This window comes from Podarcis erhardii, assembly GCF_964252035.2.
Source record: "Podarcis erhardii genome assembly, chromosome: 9".
In the NCBI taxonomy this organism is placed as follows: Eukaryota; Metazoa; Chordata; class Lepidosauria; order Squamata; family Lacertidae; genus Podarcis; species Podarcis erhardii.
The window spans coordinates 62,399,636-62,415,780 of NC_138512.1; the positions used below are offsets into that span (position 1 = coordinate 62,399,636).

Genomic DNA, 16,145 nt, shown 5'->3' on the forward strand with positions numbered 1-16,145 from the left:
TTTTTTGGGGGGTGGGCGGGCTTGTAGAGCATTAGCTCAACTCCTAGTGCAATGCTTTGGAGCCTGTTGTTCGGACATATTTGTTTAAAATGGGTTTTGCCACTGAGACTGCAATCCTAAACTCACCTGGGAGCATAAATCTCACTGAACTCAATGGACCTTACTTCTCACTATTACTGCTGTGCTGGGAATGCATTAGTATTATTTAAAAACAATGCAGAGGTTTCCTTTCTAAAATATTGTTTCTCATCCATGTTTAGCCAAGTGCTTAAATAATAATAATACTTTTTGTTGATGTCGCAAAAAGTTTGTTCAGACTTGCTGTGAAAGGGGCTTCATTCTAAAATGGTGCTTTCAAATGCCGCTGTGAAATCTTTGGCACCAGCTTAAGTTGCAAATTGCAACCTTACACAGGTTCCCTGGGGACGTGGGTGGCGCTGTGGGTTAAACCACAGAGCCTAGGACTTGCTGATCAGAAGGTCGGCGGTTCAAATCCCCACGATGGGGTAAGCTCCCGTTGCTCGGTCCCTGCTCCTGCCAACCTAGCAGTTCGAAAGCACGTCAAAGTGCAAGTAGATAAATAGGTACCACTCTGGCGGGAAGGTAAATGGCATTTCTGTGCACTGCTCTGGTTCACCAGAAGCTGCTTAGTCATGCTGGCCACATGACCCACAAGCTGTACGTCGGCTCCCTCGGCTCGACTGGACCTAATGGTCAGGGGTCCCTTTACTTTTACAGGTTCCCTATAGAGCAAGTCCCACTGGATTCCACAGGCCCTACCATAAAAGGGCCAGTGTAAGATGGCATCCGCTCCATGGTTCTGCCCAGGCTTTTTACACCATTGTGCTTCAGATGCAAGTGGAGGAAAATGCCCTCCACCAGCACTGGGCTGGTCCATGCGCCAGCTGCTATGTGTCCCGCAGTCAACATAAGAGGAGCAGCTGCTGGATCAGCCCGGTGGTGGCTCATGAAATCCAGCATCTCAGTGGCCAACTAGATGCACGTGGGAAGGCTGCAGCAAGGGGAGCATCCCCAACAAGTGTGATTCCCAGCAGCTGGCACGACGCCATTTGGATTTCAAACGCGCGAGCCTCCCAGAGTGGAGGCAGCAGAACAAACGCGTCTTCCAAGAAACCTCTCGCCGTTTCCCCTTTTTTAAAGGAGGAGCGGCGAGCCTGGTCCTTCTCACGTGGAAGGGCAGTGAGGCGCCCTTGGCGTGCCTCTCGGGCAAAACGCCCAGGCGGTTGTTGAGGGAAACCGCGGGTGCGGGGGCCGCCTCCTCCTCCTCGCCCACGCCGCGCGGGAGTCCCCTCGGCAGAGGACCGTGGCGCCTGGGAGCGCCGAGTCTCTCTGCCCAGGCGCTTTGCCTGCCGGCCCCCATTGGGTGGGTTCTTTTTGTGTCGCAGGGTTGTCCCCTGTGCAAACAACAGGTTGAATATTGTAGGTGCGGGTTATTAAAATGTCGCGGGGACAATGGCAGTCTGTGTCCCATTCGCCACGCTCGGCTTCCTCTTTGGAAAAGGGCGCGCAACATGGGACGCGAGCTTGGCTTCCAGCGCGAGGGAGTCTGCATAGCAGCAGCGCCTGCCCTGTCGCCCTGGAAATCTCGCCGCGCGGATGGAGACGCAGGGCGATGCGGTCGAGGCGGAGGGGTATAGGATGGATATTAATAATAATATAGACGCCTGAAAGGTTGGAGACGCCAAAGGCTTGCGAGCCGCATGGAGACAGTGGCGACGGGCCCCGGTAATAAGAGCTATGTAGGCTTGCCACGTCGCCACCCATTCATAATTTTTTTAATGGATGGTTTACCTTTGGGGAATCTCTTCCCACAGTAAAAGGAGAACACATATCCCGGACCTGGAGTTTGTCAATCCCCTCCCTTAAGAATGTATGTCTGACAAATATATGTCAGACAAGTTTTCCATCTGCAAAGATAGGACTGGGTCCAACTCTGCACTTTCCTCTGGAAGTAAGACCCCCATGGAGCACAGTGGGGCTAAGCAGGCATGTTTTAGTTTAGGATAAAACTGTGAGGTAAAAGTGCTGCAACAGCAGCAAACATACTTTAACTTAAAAAAAAAAGGTTAATGAGAATTTGTTTTGTAGGAATATAATGCCTAGTAAATGTGAACACCACTTTTGATTCTTCTTTTTAAAAAGCCATTTAAACTCATCTTTCTGCTTTTTTTTTAAAAAAAAGCCCTCCAGAGAGTAAAGGATTGCAACAGCAGGGCACTGGTAAGCTTTCAACATGTCCTATTTATGAATGAGAATAATAATAATAACAACAACACTTGATTTATAACAGCTTCAACAAATCCCTTGAGGTTCTGCTTTGCTTCCTCCCCCTGACACCCTGTCAACACAATGAACAGCTGGAGTGTCCATAATTTACTAAGTTAAACGGTGGCAACCCTATAAACACGCCTGCTTGTAAATCCCATTGATTTCAGTGGAATCCCTCCCCCCAGTGAAAATGCCTTCTGAGGCTCACTGCCAAAAGGAAAAGTTGCAAAAGGAGGAGAGAAACCTATTGCTGCAATTCTGAAATCTACTTGAGCTGGCAACTTTATTCTTTAAGTAGATTGCACTAAAGGACTTGTCAGATGTTACTACCCTATCAAAGCTACATTGGCATTGAGGTCTCTCTCTCTCTCTCTCTCTTTTCACAGTCACTGCATCCAGGACATGATTTCAAGCCACAGCTTTGAAACAGAGCCGCCCTCCCCTTGCTGGAATTTGCAAGCACGATAGCATGCATTATCTTTCTGCACATACTGGTAGGTTATTTTTATTTTTTAAGGACCCCCTAAGCATGCATAGTGTGCCTAAGTTTAACTTGCTTAGATAATGGCTGCTACATATTTGGGATCAGTGAAGGGAATTTCTAGATCAGATGAGTCTTTGATAGACTGAAGTTCCAGCAAATCCAGAATTCTGCTTTCCACTATGGCTGGATGTTTGTGAGAAACCCAAAGGCAGGGCATTGCTGTATATACCCCAATCTCCAAGCAGCAAGAGGCTTTAGGAATGCCTGGGCCTATCCAGAGTTTAGTTTCCTTTGATTGAAGGTCAGTGGAGACTATGGTGTCTTTAGGATATATGGTTTTATTTACACATATGTACAAGTTGAACATGGGTTGGGGGAGCTCAGAGTATTAACACTTCAACAGATCTTGGCTCCTTATTAGGTTCCCATTAGAAGACCCCAAATATCTAACCCCGGGGTCCAGCACATAGCAAGGTCAGCCTTTGTGTTGCCAGCTTCTAGCACCAGCCAAAACTTACATGCTCTCAGCCCCCTCTTGGCCTGTTATTCTCCATCCTAGGATGATACAGCATCCAGCCAGGTGAGATGGGACAAGGCCCACTCATTTGTTTCTATGGCAACAGTGAAACCTCGTTGGACATGTAAATGTAGTGCCTAACCGGTCAGCTCAGGCCATTATCTTACAAAGAAACAAATCTGGCTTGTTCAGCAGGTTCCACATATTCTAGCCCCACATACACCGGATCACAGGTTTGAAAGGGACCCACAGGTATAATCCAGAATGATCGCCCAACCCCCAAAACCCGTTTAGCACAACTGGTATTCAGCAGTATACTGCCTCAAAACAATGCCTGTTCCATTTGACCCTGATAGCTAATGGCTACTGATAGATGCATTCTCCATGAATGTGTCTAATCCCACCTCAAAATCATATATCTTGGGTAAAAAAGGTTTGCGCATCAGACTATCCCATTTTACTAATTAAAATATTAGACTTAGAGAATTGATAATTCAGTTTGAATTGGTGTTTGGGTCGAGATTAAGGCTGAAATCCTATGCAAGCTTACTAAGTGACCAGACCTTAGGAACTTGGTTTCTTACTCCTGAGCATACATGCTTAGGATTCCACTGTGTTCCTCTTAAAAAAGGGATGGGAAATCTCTAGCTTTTCCTAATGTTTCTGAACATCCTCTCTCAACTTCACTGATTATTGACCAATTGGAGAACAACATTTCCAGGGCCATGAGTTCCCCACTCTTGTAGATTTAAACATTGTCACACTCAGTGGAAAACGGACTCTGCAATCTGCAAAGCACACAAAGTAGCTGTGCTTTTGTATTAGTAATGATGATGATGATGATGATGTATCTTATAAATACCAAATATGATTATTATACCTCAATGCTCATGCAACACTCTTCTTTTGGAAAGCTCATGGTACTTACATGAGGCTTCATTGACCGATCAGAATGAATTTAGCTTTAACACTGTATCATGTGCTTTCCGACCACTTTCTGAGCTTATTTAACAAATCAATGTTGCAGACAGAAATGGTACCCATATCTGAATTCTGCTGTCCAAGACACTTTTTTACATCACTTCAAAGTAAGTCCCTTCTCCATCTAATTAAAATATTGTAACTTAGTGAGCATCATCAATCTGCATGTTTTCTAATGCAGTTGATAACTTCTGGAAGGGAAGGATGCAAAGCTCTGTAAAGCTACCTTTGTGAGTTCACACCACTTTTCACAAAGAAACATTTGGAAATGCAGGTTGCTTCTAGATGGCCTATGTGTTAGGCATTCATCTTGATTTGTTTGCACAAAGACTGTGGGAAGGTTATATGACACTGACGGTTTATTGTGCCTTCATTCTGATTTGATTTGTGAGGAAGCTAAACAATACCATTTCAAAGGAATTGTCACCCCACACTTTCCAGTACAATTTCCCACATTTACTTTCCTTACTGCAAAAAGTAAGGGTGGTTTTTCTGGAAGTGGGTATGTTGTGCAAGGATGCCAGATCCACTTTAACTGCACAACCTGAATCTGCTGAGTAGCAACTGAATCATGTTTGTAAAATAGCGGCAGTCTGGAAGTGCTCTGTGCTGATAGCCAGAGATTTAGAAACTTATTTAAAATAGAAAGCTGGTAAGCATAGTGCTGAAGTGCCACCTACTGGCTGCAGAAGATGCAACAGACTGCAAACATCTTTGTTAAGGATTCCCCTTACCACTCCACCCGCCTGCCCCGTTTTCCTGAAAGAGCCAGAGAGAAATCATACATCTTCTGGTTTGCTTTCTATAAATTATGTTCCTCATGGACATTAATTGTAACCAATAGTAACAGCTCACCAACTGCTACAAACAACTGGTTTCATTTATTGGTTACTTTTTGGTCTCTGCTGTGCTCACGGAGCAGGGGTTCTCAAACTTTCTTTCCCATGGCCCACTGAGGTCCATCAGTCACAAGATGGGTGGGGCCCCTCCTCTAGCTCAGAGTGAGTTAGAACAGTGTTTCCCAACCTTTGGTCTCCAGCTGTTTTTGGACTACAATTCCCATCATCCCTGACCAGGGGCGCCGACTTATAAAAAATATTGGGGGGGCGGGGGCCCATACTGACTTATAAAAAATATTGGGGGGGCCCAAGACCTCCAAACCGCTGCTGCTGGGGGAACGAAAGGGGCGAGCCCCGGGCTGCCCCGACCTTAAGTGAACCTGTGAGGGCCCGCCCTTTGCGGCAGCCAATTGGCTGCCGCCGTGGGTGGTGAATATTAATGAGCCTGGGGGAATCCCCGCTTCTCGCGGGGCTGACGCCAGCCCCGTGAGATTGTTGATGGGTCGAGAGCCCGCAACCCCACCCCCTCTCTAGATCGGGAGTGGCTTTGTTTTAACTCATTACTGAATGTATTTTAAAAGGTAACTATCGTCAAACAAGGAAAATAAAAAATATCAACATAATTTTGTGATTTTACAGAGCATAATATAACTAATAATTTTCTTAAATTATTGGGGGGGGCAGAGCCCCCCCAAACGAATTTTTGAGGGGGCTCGGGCCCCCTCAGGCCCCATGGAGTCGGCGCCTATGTCCCTGACCACTGGTCTTGCTAGCTAGGGATGATGGGAGTTGTAGTCCAAAAACAGCTGGAGACCAAAGGTTGGGAAACACTGAGTTAGAAGACAAAGCCGGAGTTTGAATTAGAGTCTTTAGGGTTGGCTGTAACCTAGAGGAATAAAGGTTGCAAGCTGGTAAAGGCAAGCTGGAGAAGAGGGTCCAAGCACAATGGTTGATTTCTGATTGAATCCACAGCTGTGGCTTTGGGAAAAACAAGACCGTTTTTGGGTTTAATGATGTGAACCTCTCCATTGTAGGCTCAGGCTGTAGACATGTGTAAAGAAGCTATATATCATATAGTGTAGCGGTTCTCAACCTGTGGGTCCCCAGATGTTGTTGGACTACCATTCCCATCATCCCTGAGCTCTGGCCTTGCTAGCTAGGGGTGGTGGGAGTTGTAGTTCAACAACATCTGGGGACCCACAGGTTGAGAAAGGCTGAAGTGAAACAGACTGTCAGAAGAGGACTCTCCTTCCTTGGAGATTTATAAGCAGAGGTTGGATGGCCATCTGTCATGGATGCTTCATGCATTGCAGGGGGCTGGACTAGATGACCCTTTGGTCCCTTCCAACTCTAAGATTCTATGACACCACAGTCTCTGCTGTGCCTCATTTCCAAAAGGAACTTCTGGAATCTGACACTATTTGGAGATTGGGGTGGCATGCAACAATATCTTTATAGCACCCATGAACATTTCAAGGCTTGTTGTTCTATTCACAGTTTGTGCAGTCCCCTCTCTGTTCATAGGGAAGATGTAGGGCTAATTGTATGCATCAAAACAACAAGGGGGATTAAACATGCAAGAGATATTTAGGGGGGAAAAGCAAAGCACCTGAGCAGCAAAAGTATCCTTTATTCCTCACGTATTTCTAGACAAACTCTTTATCAAGGGGATATAGCTAAGTAATGTATCAAACTTGACCGCCTTCTCCGAAATCCAGGTAATGGATCTGCTCAGCCCACTTAAAAATACACACTAGCAAAAGCAGAAAAAGTCTATCTGGAGTGCATTGGGAATAAAGGATATTGCTGTTGTTGTTTTTCCTGCACAGAATAGGAGGACATTGGTTTTTTCTGCAACTGCTTCTGCTTTCCTGTTGCCACCCCCTAAGCTTGTTCACACATATAAGTTCACATTTAATGGCTGCAGCCTCAAATGGCAACTTGCAAGTGCTAAAGAGCAATCACAGGTCACGTACCACACATATCACTGCAGTCCCAAACATGCCCTCCCTTCCTATGTACGGTAGTCTGTTCACACATTTAGCTGTGAGTCATCAGGTACTGAGTAATAAATGATTCGTGTGTGTGTGTGTATGTATGTATGTATGCACTTAAGAGAATTAGGGCTGTGCTAATGGTATTACAGTGGTACCTCAGGTTACATACGCTTCAGGTTACATACTCTTCAGGTTACAGACTCCACTAACCCAGAAATATTACCTCGGGTTAAGAACTTTGCTTCAGGATAAGAACAGAAATCGTGCTCTGGCGGCGCGGCAGCAGCAGGAGGCCCCATTAGCAAAAGTGGTGCTTCAGGTTAAGAACAGTTTCAAGTTAAGAACGGACCTCTGGAACGAATTAAGTACTTAACCTGAGGTACCACTGTACTGATTTATGTCTGCACTGATTTGAAAAATATGCTGGGCATATGCTGTACCACAACAGACCCTGCCTTGCTCCATCTTGCCAATCTCCCACCTCCATGTTGCATTCCTTTGAAACTTATTCTCTCTCTTGGAAGGCCTTTCTGTGGTGGCAGCCGAGCAACGCAGTCCAGCCTTGCACACAACCACTGTTGCGTTTGATTTAAAGTAGTTTTGCTTAAGCTTATTTTTCTCCCACTTTTCTGCGAAAGAACGCCACTCTGATACAGTTAACATAACAGAAAAGCAAGATAATACAAAGTCCAAACAGTTTTACTTTAAAGGAAACAATTCTCTTGTGTAGAGTGTTTTGCTACTGAATAAGCAACCTGATCTACAGTCAGTTAAGATAGATTGCTTGGCTTTAAGCCAGTTTTAGGTTTCAAACACATTTACATTGGAGCAAGTACCACTGAACTCAGTGGGAATTACTTCTGAGTAGGCATGCAAAGGATTGCACCGTTAACTCATTTAGTTCAAGGGTGGGGGCCAGTGGGCCTCCACATGTTGTTGGGAGTCCAACTCCCATTTACCCTGACCATTGGCCATGCTTTCCGATGCTGATGGGAGTTGGAGTTCATCATCTGGAGGCCTGCTGGTTAGTCAGTTTTGCTTTCGTTAATGTCCAAGGCTGAACAGTAGCCTAGTACTATAGATCAGCTGCTTAATCCAGTCCAGGGAAGAACAGGCAACACCTGTTAAAATTAGATGCTCATCGACACTTCCTCTTGTCCCACTGCTTTCCCCCAGGGAAAGCTGCTCTTTCGCACTCAGCAGGAAGAAACGGCAATTTGGATTTTCTCTGGACTGCTGCACTGAAGAGTGTGTTTTCCCTAGGAAAGGAGCAGGGGCAAGGGGAAAATCCACTCTGACCCAAGCAAAAGTCCTCAATCACCACAATTGCTGCATCTGAACATTGAATCAAAGACTAGGGGCTACAGTAACACTGGCGTTCTTTCTTGGTCTTCTAGCTTGGGCAGCATGTGAACACTTGAACTGAAGTCACTCTGCTGATGTTCTGAAACTGCTGCCATTTTCCTGCTTCAAGTGATCATGGGCTCATGGAAATGTTAGCCGAAACACCATTAGTCACGCACAAGAGACACACACCAGCTGATTCATGGTAGCCCCAAGGTTTATAGGATAAAGTGTTGGATTTCCTCCTTTTGTGGCAGCTATTAATATTGAATGTGCTCTGATTTATTTATTTCAAAACCCACAACAAATCTGTTCTGTAGGCAAAAAGTTTGTTTTACTTGTTCACCCTGAACACTTGAGTAGTTAGAATCGGGTTGTTGTTTGTCTACTCTCAGTTATTCTAGTTTGGGTAGCCTTTTTTTTTAGTCTATCTCGTTGTTCAGGTTTCTTGCTCTGGTAGGGTCAGGAAGAACCCTCCTTTAGTTTGGGAAGACTTTGTTTCATTCTTCTCCTTTTATGTTGTGATTTTGCTATCCTGTTTCATTGCATGTTATTTTTTGCACCATAACACTCACTTTTTTCCTCCTAAAAAGTAAGGGGAAATGTCTGTGCGTGTTATAGAGGGAATGCCTACGGGTGGCATGCCTACGGATTTTCCTCCTCTAAAAACTACGTGCGTGTTATGGTCAGGTGCGTGTTATAGAGCGAAAAATACGGTACCTTGTCTCTTTTGTTGTATTAATATACCGTTCACCACTTAAGGACCTTTGGGTTGAAAAATGATATATAAATCAATCAACATAGAACTACTACTACAGTGGTACCTCGGGTTACATACGCTTCAGGTTACATACGCTTCAGGTTACAGACTCCGCTAAACCAGAAATAGTGCTTCAGGTTAAGAACTTTGCTTCAGGATGAGAACAGAAATCGTGCTTCGGTGGTGCGGCAGCAGTGGGAGGCCCCATTAGCTAAAGTGGTGCTTCAGGTTAAGAACAGTTTCAGGTTAAGTACAGACCTCTGGAATGAATTAAGTACTTAACCCGAGATACCACTGTAATGCTGTTATTATGAGATCATTCTGGGCATTCCACTTCTAGCGCATGCTGGATCAGGGAATTGCAATGCGCCCTTGCTCTGTCTGCTGGGGTGCTGACGCTATCTACATTGGCAGAAAATGGAGGAGGGGGGAGAGATTATTTTTATTTTTATAGCGCCTCTCTACTCCAGTAGGTATTGAACAATGGTGGTATTCAACAGGGCAGCCTGATTTTTCATGGCACATCCCAACCCTTCTCGCCACACATAATGCAAGAGTTACTGGTTTAATGGATCATCTCATGAAGATTTTATTTTACCACAAGTATTTTGTTGGGAACTAACCCAGTTGACAGCACAGCTTATTGGCTTTTTTAAAAGGCACCTTGATTGTAAATATTAATTAAAAATAACAAGGTATTAATAGACATGGTTTGTTGTTTTTTTATTATTATTATTATTAAAACATTATTTATTAAATATTAATAAAGTATTTTAACCTGTAGCTATCCCTAGAAATAAGGAAGTTCACAATAGAGCAAGCTAAGAATTCGCTGGATTCATTCACCGGAAATAGTGAGAATCCAACGGGAAAGTCCTACTGCATGAAAGGGATGGACTCAGAAACGATTTCCTTCTATTTTAATATGTTTAGAGCCAAACTAGGCAAGGTAACTTGGGAAACGTGGGGTTTTCAACCTTTGCAATTCTATTATAGAGGTTGGAATGCATTTGTGGGAGAGGATCAGAGGGCTGCAAATCGCTATTCTCCCTGAGCTTTGAAACTGGAAGTGAACCTGAAAACAAGTGGCAGACTTTGGACTCTCAAATTTCAGTGGCGTCCTAGGCAATACTAAAATTTGGTGCCCCCCCATCTCTCATGCCCCATTTTGGGTTCTCCCAACAGCATGGTGCCTAGTACAGCTGCACTGGTTGCACTACTCTAAAACTGACTCTGCTGAAAAGTAAATCAGTCTCAGAGAGCAGGAATTTTTAGTGGAATAACCAACAGGTGGTGTAAGGCATTGAGTACCTCCTTCTCTACACACCTGTTAAGCTTACCCTGCAAATGATCCCTTGGCATTGCATTTGTGTTGCCTTGGCAAACAACGGACTGGAGCCATGCATTTGATAAATTACCGTAACAGCTGGCCCCACCCCTACCTGGCTCCAGGTAAACATGCACTGGAACCCTGCAGAGGGTATGCTTGGTGGCAGTGGTTTCTTCTCACATATAGGGTAGTCGAAACAAGCAGAGAGGCAAGTTTAGAAAACAATTTTATTAGACAAATTATTTAGACAAATTATACACAGAAAGCTCTGCCACTTGTAACTGAGGCCTCCAAAATGTGTTTTGTGTATCAGTATAATAGGCAACACATTGAAATAATTGGTTTATCACTAAAATCACTGCAACATCTGGTATATCCCTCTAGTTTGTTGTAAAGAAATTTCTTTCTGTCCTTCTTCTTCTTCTTCTTCTTCTTCTTCTTCTTCTTCTTCTTCTTCTTCGAAAAAGTCAGTTGTGTAGGAGCTCATGAATGTTACAAGGGGAAACAAGTTGTGCATGCTTTTAAACACTTGTACCCTAGAAACAAAATGGCCTTTTGCATGATAAGAAAATTGTTCTGCCTTACACAGTAGACAATATTATGAAGATTTCATACAAAAAACAGTGACAGTACAAGATGCTTTCCCAGAACAGAATTAAGCATCAAAATAGAATAGATCTGAAGAATATATCTTGAAATTTCTCCTAAAGCAGATCACCTAAGTTGCTTCCTATAATCAAGGCCTAGTCACATAATGGAGTTAGGTTAAAATAAGTATTAAAACAAATTAAAAATAAAACACGGGATAAGTTGGCTCGCTTTCTACTTAATCGCATTTTAGTTTTTAAGGATTACAACTGAAAGCTCATTTTACAGATCTAAACAGGTAAGAGTGTTAGCTTCAAAAATGCCGCCGTGCCAAAGGAGGCACTGTTTTCGCCGTCATCAGTTTATCGTTCTATACAATTGGCACTCACGTCAAAAATACATCTATAATTGAATATGTAATAAAGATTTAAACAAGAGATCATTCTTTTGTTTTCCTCCCCTCTCCTTTATATTCTTGGAGTAACACAGGATTGCAATTAAGGCCACACCAATATTTCTCGACCGCTGCCGTCCTCAAACTCTCACACCACACTTGCAATGATGGATAGCATTGATTTCGAAGAGCATTTATTAACCTTCCATGATCTGTTTTTCAAGCCCTTGGGAACTGAAAATCAGCTATCCCTCGATGTATATGTGTGTGTGTTTTTACCTACCAGTTTTTCCCATTTTGTCAAAAGGAATTCCAAAGTAATAGATGATTAAGGTTACCCTTAAACACAGCTGAATAGCCAATGCAAAAACCTAAATGAATGAGTTACACATCTAGGTGCAAATGTTACATTGCCCTGGATGTTCTAATAAAATAAAAGGCATTAAATATCAAACAATGCAAATAACATTAAACCACCCTTCCTTTTCTTTGCAGAAAACCCCCTGTCCTGTACATCTTTCCAGTATACAACACTTTTTTTAACTAAAGCTTTATTAGACAAATTGCAATAGCATCAGCTTCCGTTTAATTAGATATATACATGAGTACATATATATATACATATACCAAGGTATATGTGTATATATATATCTATGTATGAGCTACTAATTTATTTAACAGAACAGAGGATTCTGCCATATGATACAGTTTACTGTACATAAGGAAAAGAAAACCTTCGAAACACTGTACAATCACATAAAGGTCATATGCACTGTTGCAGTGCAAAAAGGAGATTTAACTGTAGTCTTTACTGGCATAGCAATGGCTTCTTGAAATCCTACAAAATTGCATTCTCATATTAGGTGGCCTCAATGGTCTCTCCCTTCTCTTTCTCCTTTCTCTCACCACCCCGCCCCCAACTGTAAATACTGCAAGGTTTGCCTTTGGTCCACAGTTAACAGGACACAGAACAGCAGTGAAGCACTGGAATGGATGCAGCAGAACACAGAGAAAAGACTGAAGTTATTGCAATTGTATAAAAACTCAAAGGCGAAACAATACAAAGGTCTTTCAGTGAAATAACCCCATATATTTGATACAGGCTCAGTGTCCGTTTCCTTGTCTTCAAGTTTATGAAATGCTGTACTAGTAGAATGTTAGGGAAGTGGCAGACCTGTTGGTTTTTTTAATGGTGGCTCAGTTGAAGTTACTTCAGAGTAATCCCACTGGCCAGAATGAGTTGATTTGATGGTTTACAGAGTTGGGGCCATAATACATTCTAGAAAGCGCTTATTCCAGAGACACACCAGTTGAGCTAATGGAGCTACTCTAGAGGAGCTGGACTGAAAACCATGGCCTCAAGTAGAGAGAAAAGGAAAAAGAGGAGGGGAAGGATAGTGAGTTGTTACTAATACTCCTGATTTCTTTTTAAAAAGTTACATCCATGTTAGTCCCACAAATATCACAGCTGCTCCTTGCAAAGGGAGTCCTAGAAAGAAACAGTGACAAAACAATGTCTGAAGCTTTATATGGAGGTGCCTCGGTCTGGGTCGTTACCGATGTTGAGCCCTAAGGTTGGAGTTGGTTGATAGGGAATTGAGGACATCGTTTTGATGGGACTTCTGAAAAAGCCCCCATTCGGAGCCCTGTGCCTGAAAGGGCCAGTTCGGTGTTCAGGCACACTGCCAAAAGAGAATCCAGAAGCAGCTTTAGCTGAAAGCGTACGACTAAGAGTCTGGATCTGTTCTGGTATGAAGGTTGTGGTAGTGATATGAGTGTTCCTGAAGTCACTGATCTGCTCTAGTGCTTGACGCGTGGGCAAAGTATCAATGTCCAGGGGAGTCAAGTCTATAGATGAGGTGGAAAACTGTTTATGGGGGCTCTCGTCATCTGTGCAGAGGCTGTTCACACGTCTATGGAGATGTTCCAGATCAATTTCCTTGTCATCCTGGAAGGCAAAAAGAGGAAAAACAACAACAACAACAAATCACTCATTGCCACCTTTTTCTAGACAAAAAAAAAAAAAAAAAAACACCCAGAAAGATTTTCCACAGAATAATAATCAGAACTATTCAAATAAAGAAAACTAGGCTTGCTGCACATCAGTTAAAAATAAGAGAGGCTCAACAAGTCCTTTGCTGAACCATCTAACTAGTTTAAGCAAAACTGGCAAAAATGGTGCCTGCCTTTACAACCGCCAAGGCAGAATGCAAATAATCTGTGGTAAATCTTTCTTACAGGGTGAGTCTGTGTGATTTGGATGGCATACAAGTGCACTCTCCCTTTCCAAAGCGTTCATCTTTACAATTTAGCCTCTTAAACATCTGGCTGCAGATGCTGCAGAGAAATGCTTGTTGGAAGATGAGGATTTGGAAGCAGGATGCTCATGATTCAGACCAATGTTACATGGATAAGAATGACTTTTGTGTAATGAAGATGAAGCACAGTGAAGTGTTGAATGACTGGAGAAGATTGTGAGAGCTGCTGGCTGTAGACCACACATTGCAGTTTCAGTGTGATGTACTCTTTTGTTTTGCGTTGGAAGGGCAGTGCTATAGTATGACAGTTTAGGCAATTGCCTCTGACTCCTTTCAACTCTTTGCCAGCTCTAGGAAGGTATTGGAAGTGAGAGGACATGAGTTCTAAGCAGTGCTGCTATCTGACATCACAAGGCCCATGTCCATCCAATCACCCTTAGCTTCCCATCCATTACTGTGATGGGTATTTAGCTATTGATCCACAAAAATAACAGCAACCTAGCTTAGGGTCAAAAACAGATTGGCTCAGAATAAGTTATTGGTACTGGTGGTGCTGGATTACCCAATAGGCAGACTAACTGCATGCTTAAAGGTAAAGGTAAAGGGACCCCTGACCATTAGGTCCAGTCGTGACCGACTCTGGGGTTGTGGCGCTCTTCTCGCTTTATTGGCTGAGGGAGCCTGTGTACAGCTTCTGGGTCATGTGGCCAGCATGGCTAAGCCGCTTCTGGCGAACCAGAGCAGTGCACGGAAACGCCGTTTACCTTCCCACCGGAGCGGTACCTATTTATCTACTTGCACTTTGACGTGCTTTTGAACTGTTAGGTTGGCAGGAGGAGGGACCGAGCAACGGGAGCTCACCCCGTCGTGGGGATTCGAACTGCTGACCTTCTGATCAGCAAGTTCTGGGCTCTGTGGTTTAACCCACAGCACCACCCACGTCCCTAACCGCATGCTTAGGGCACAGCAAAATAGGGGCACCCCACTCCAAAAGAGACTATTTTTTTGAAATGATTCGATGTTAAATATTCCGCCCCCCCAAAAAACATTGGAGTGTTGAAGTAGTCATCGTGGGGAAAATCAGAACTTTGTTAGACTTCCTTACACTCCGCTCCAAATTCTTTACTCATTTTACTGTCCTCTTTTTATTACTTATCCCACCTCAACCAGGAGGTGTCGTCCTAATGCAGACAGAAACAACGTGAGGAAACCACACACTGTCATGTGTTGCACATGACATACATGCATATATGTTTCAGAACACATGCAAATTTTGTGCCATTTTGAAAAATAGAATTTTATTTTACAACTTAAAAGTATTGTTTTTATTTTGAATTACATATGGCTGGGGCATCATAATCTTTTCAGTGCTTAGATACTCTAAAGAACTGAATCACTGTTCTCATTCTCTTGGGAATTTTTAGCTTCGATGCAATAGAAATGTTCAACAGAATTATAGCTATCTTTGCAATCAAGCTTGTTCCCCCACCAAGAAAAAAATATCTATAAATTAAATGAAAATTTGGAAATGTCAGCAACAAAATTTATTTCTGTAGAAAACCAGAATCTCATACTTTTTCTCCATCTCTCTTTACATTCCATAGAATTCTCAGTAGCTTTATTAAATATGAGAGACTTAAATTTATCAGCTAGAAGTTTAGATATTTCAGGAATATAAATACACGGCCAGTCAGTCCCTTCTCTCTCCTCTGGGAAAAGCCCCCAAGAGCCGTGCACCCTTTAAAGAGCGTGCGGCTCTTGTGGGCTTTTCCCGCCTGCCTCCCGCCTTCATTCGTTCCATAAGATGCACACACATTTCCCCTTACTTTTTAGGAGGGAAAAAGTGTGTCTTATGGAGCAAAAAATACAGTATATTGGGTGGAATTCAATGCTGTTTTCTTCCATTCATCCTGATGGAACAATCCCACTCTTCTCACACTCCACTTTGGTGAGCTGTTCTGGAGGTTTCCCCACCCCCCACCTTGAGTCAGGTTTGAGGGGGGCAGGAGTGTGTGTGTGTGTGTGTGTGTGTGTGTGTGTGTGTGTGTCTGTGTGTGTGTAGAGCATGGAAAGCCCCATTGCGTGAGCTGAACTCCTTGTGCAGGGCTTCTGCTGTTGAGGCTGGTTAGCTGAATCCCACACATAACTTCTAATATGCCATATCCACAAACAAATGTGGATTTGTAGAAAATAGCTTTGGCAACAGATCTTCCACCCTGTTTGACTTTATGAGAGCCAGTTCGTAAGCTGGTTTGGTGGAAGATATGTTTTAGAATAAACATGAGTAAGGTTGATGGAGTTGCCAGTAGCTTGGCCTAAGAGCTTCAATACAGCCAGACATTTCTTCTAGGTGTTAAATGGAAT

At 43.4% G+C, this 16,145-nt stretch overlaps 1 protein-coding gene and 1 long non-coding RNA gene across 7 annotated transcripts in view; one reads left to right on the plus strand and one right to left on the minus strand.

The window, feature by feature from the left end:
- Positions 1-16,145, plus strand: part of LOC309350485 — a 737,064-nt gene that overhangs the window by 18,635 nt on the left and 702,284 nt on the right. The gene's annotated exons all lie outside the window — the stretch shown is intronic.
- The window catches only part of GRID2 (glutamate ionotropic receptor delta type subunit 2), an 833,811-nt gene continuing 828,420 nt past the window's right edge, over positions 10,755-16,145 (minus strand). For 2 of the 6 annotated variants that reach the window (XM_081876717.1, XM_081876716.1), the window contains one exon: positions 10,755-13,471. In XM_081876717.1, the coding sequence (XP_081732843.1) occupies positions 13,049-13,471 (423 nt within the window). In that variant the 3' untranslated portion in view covers positions 10,755-13,048. The remainder of the gene's footprint in view (positions 13,472-16,145) is intronic. The other 4 variants (XM_081876719.1, XM_081876718.1, XR_014160291.1 and 1 more) reach the window with 4 other exon arrangements.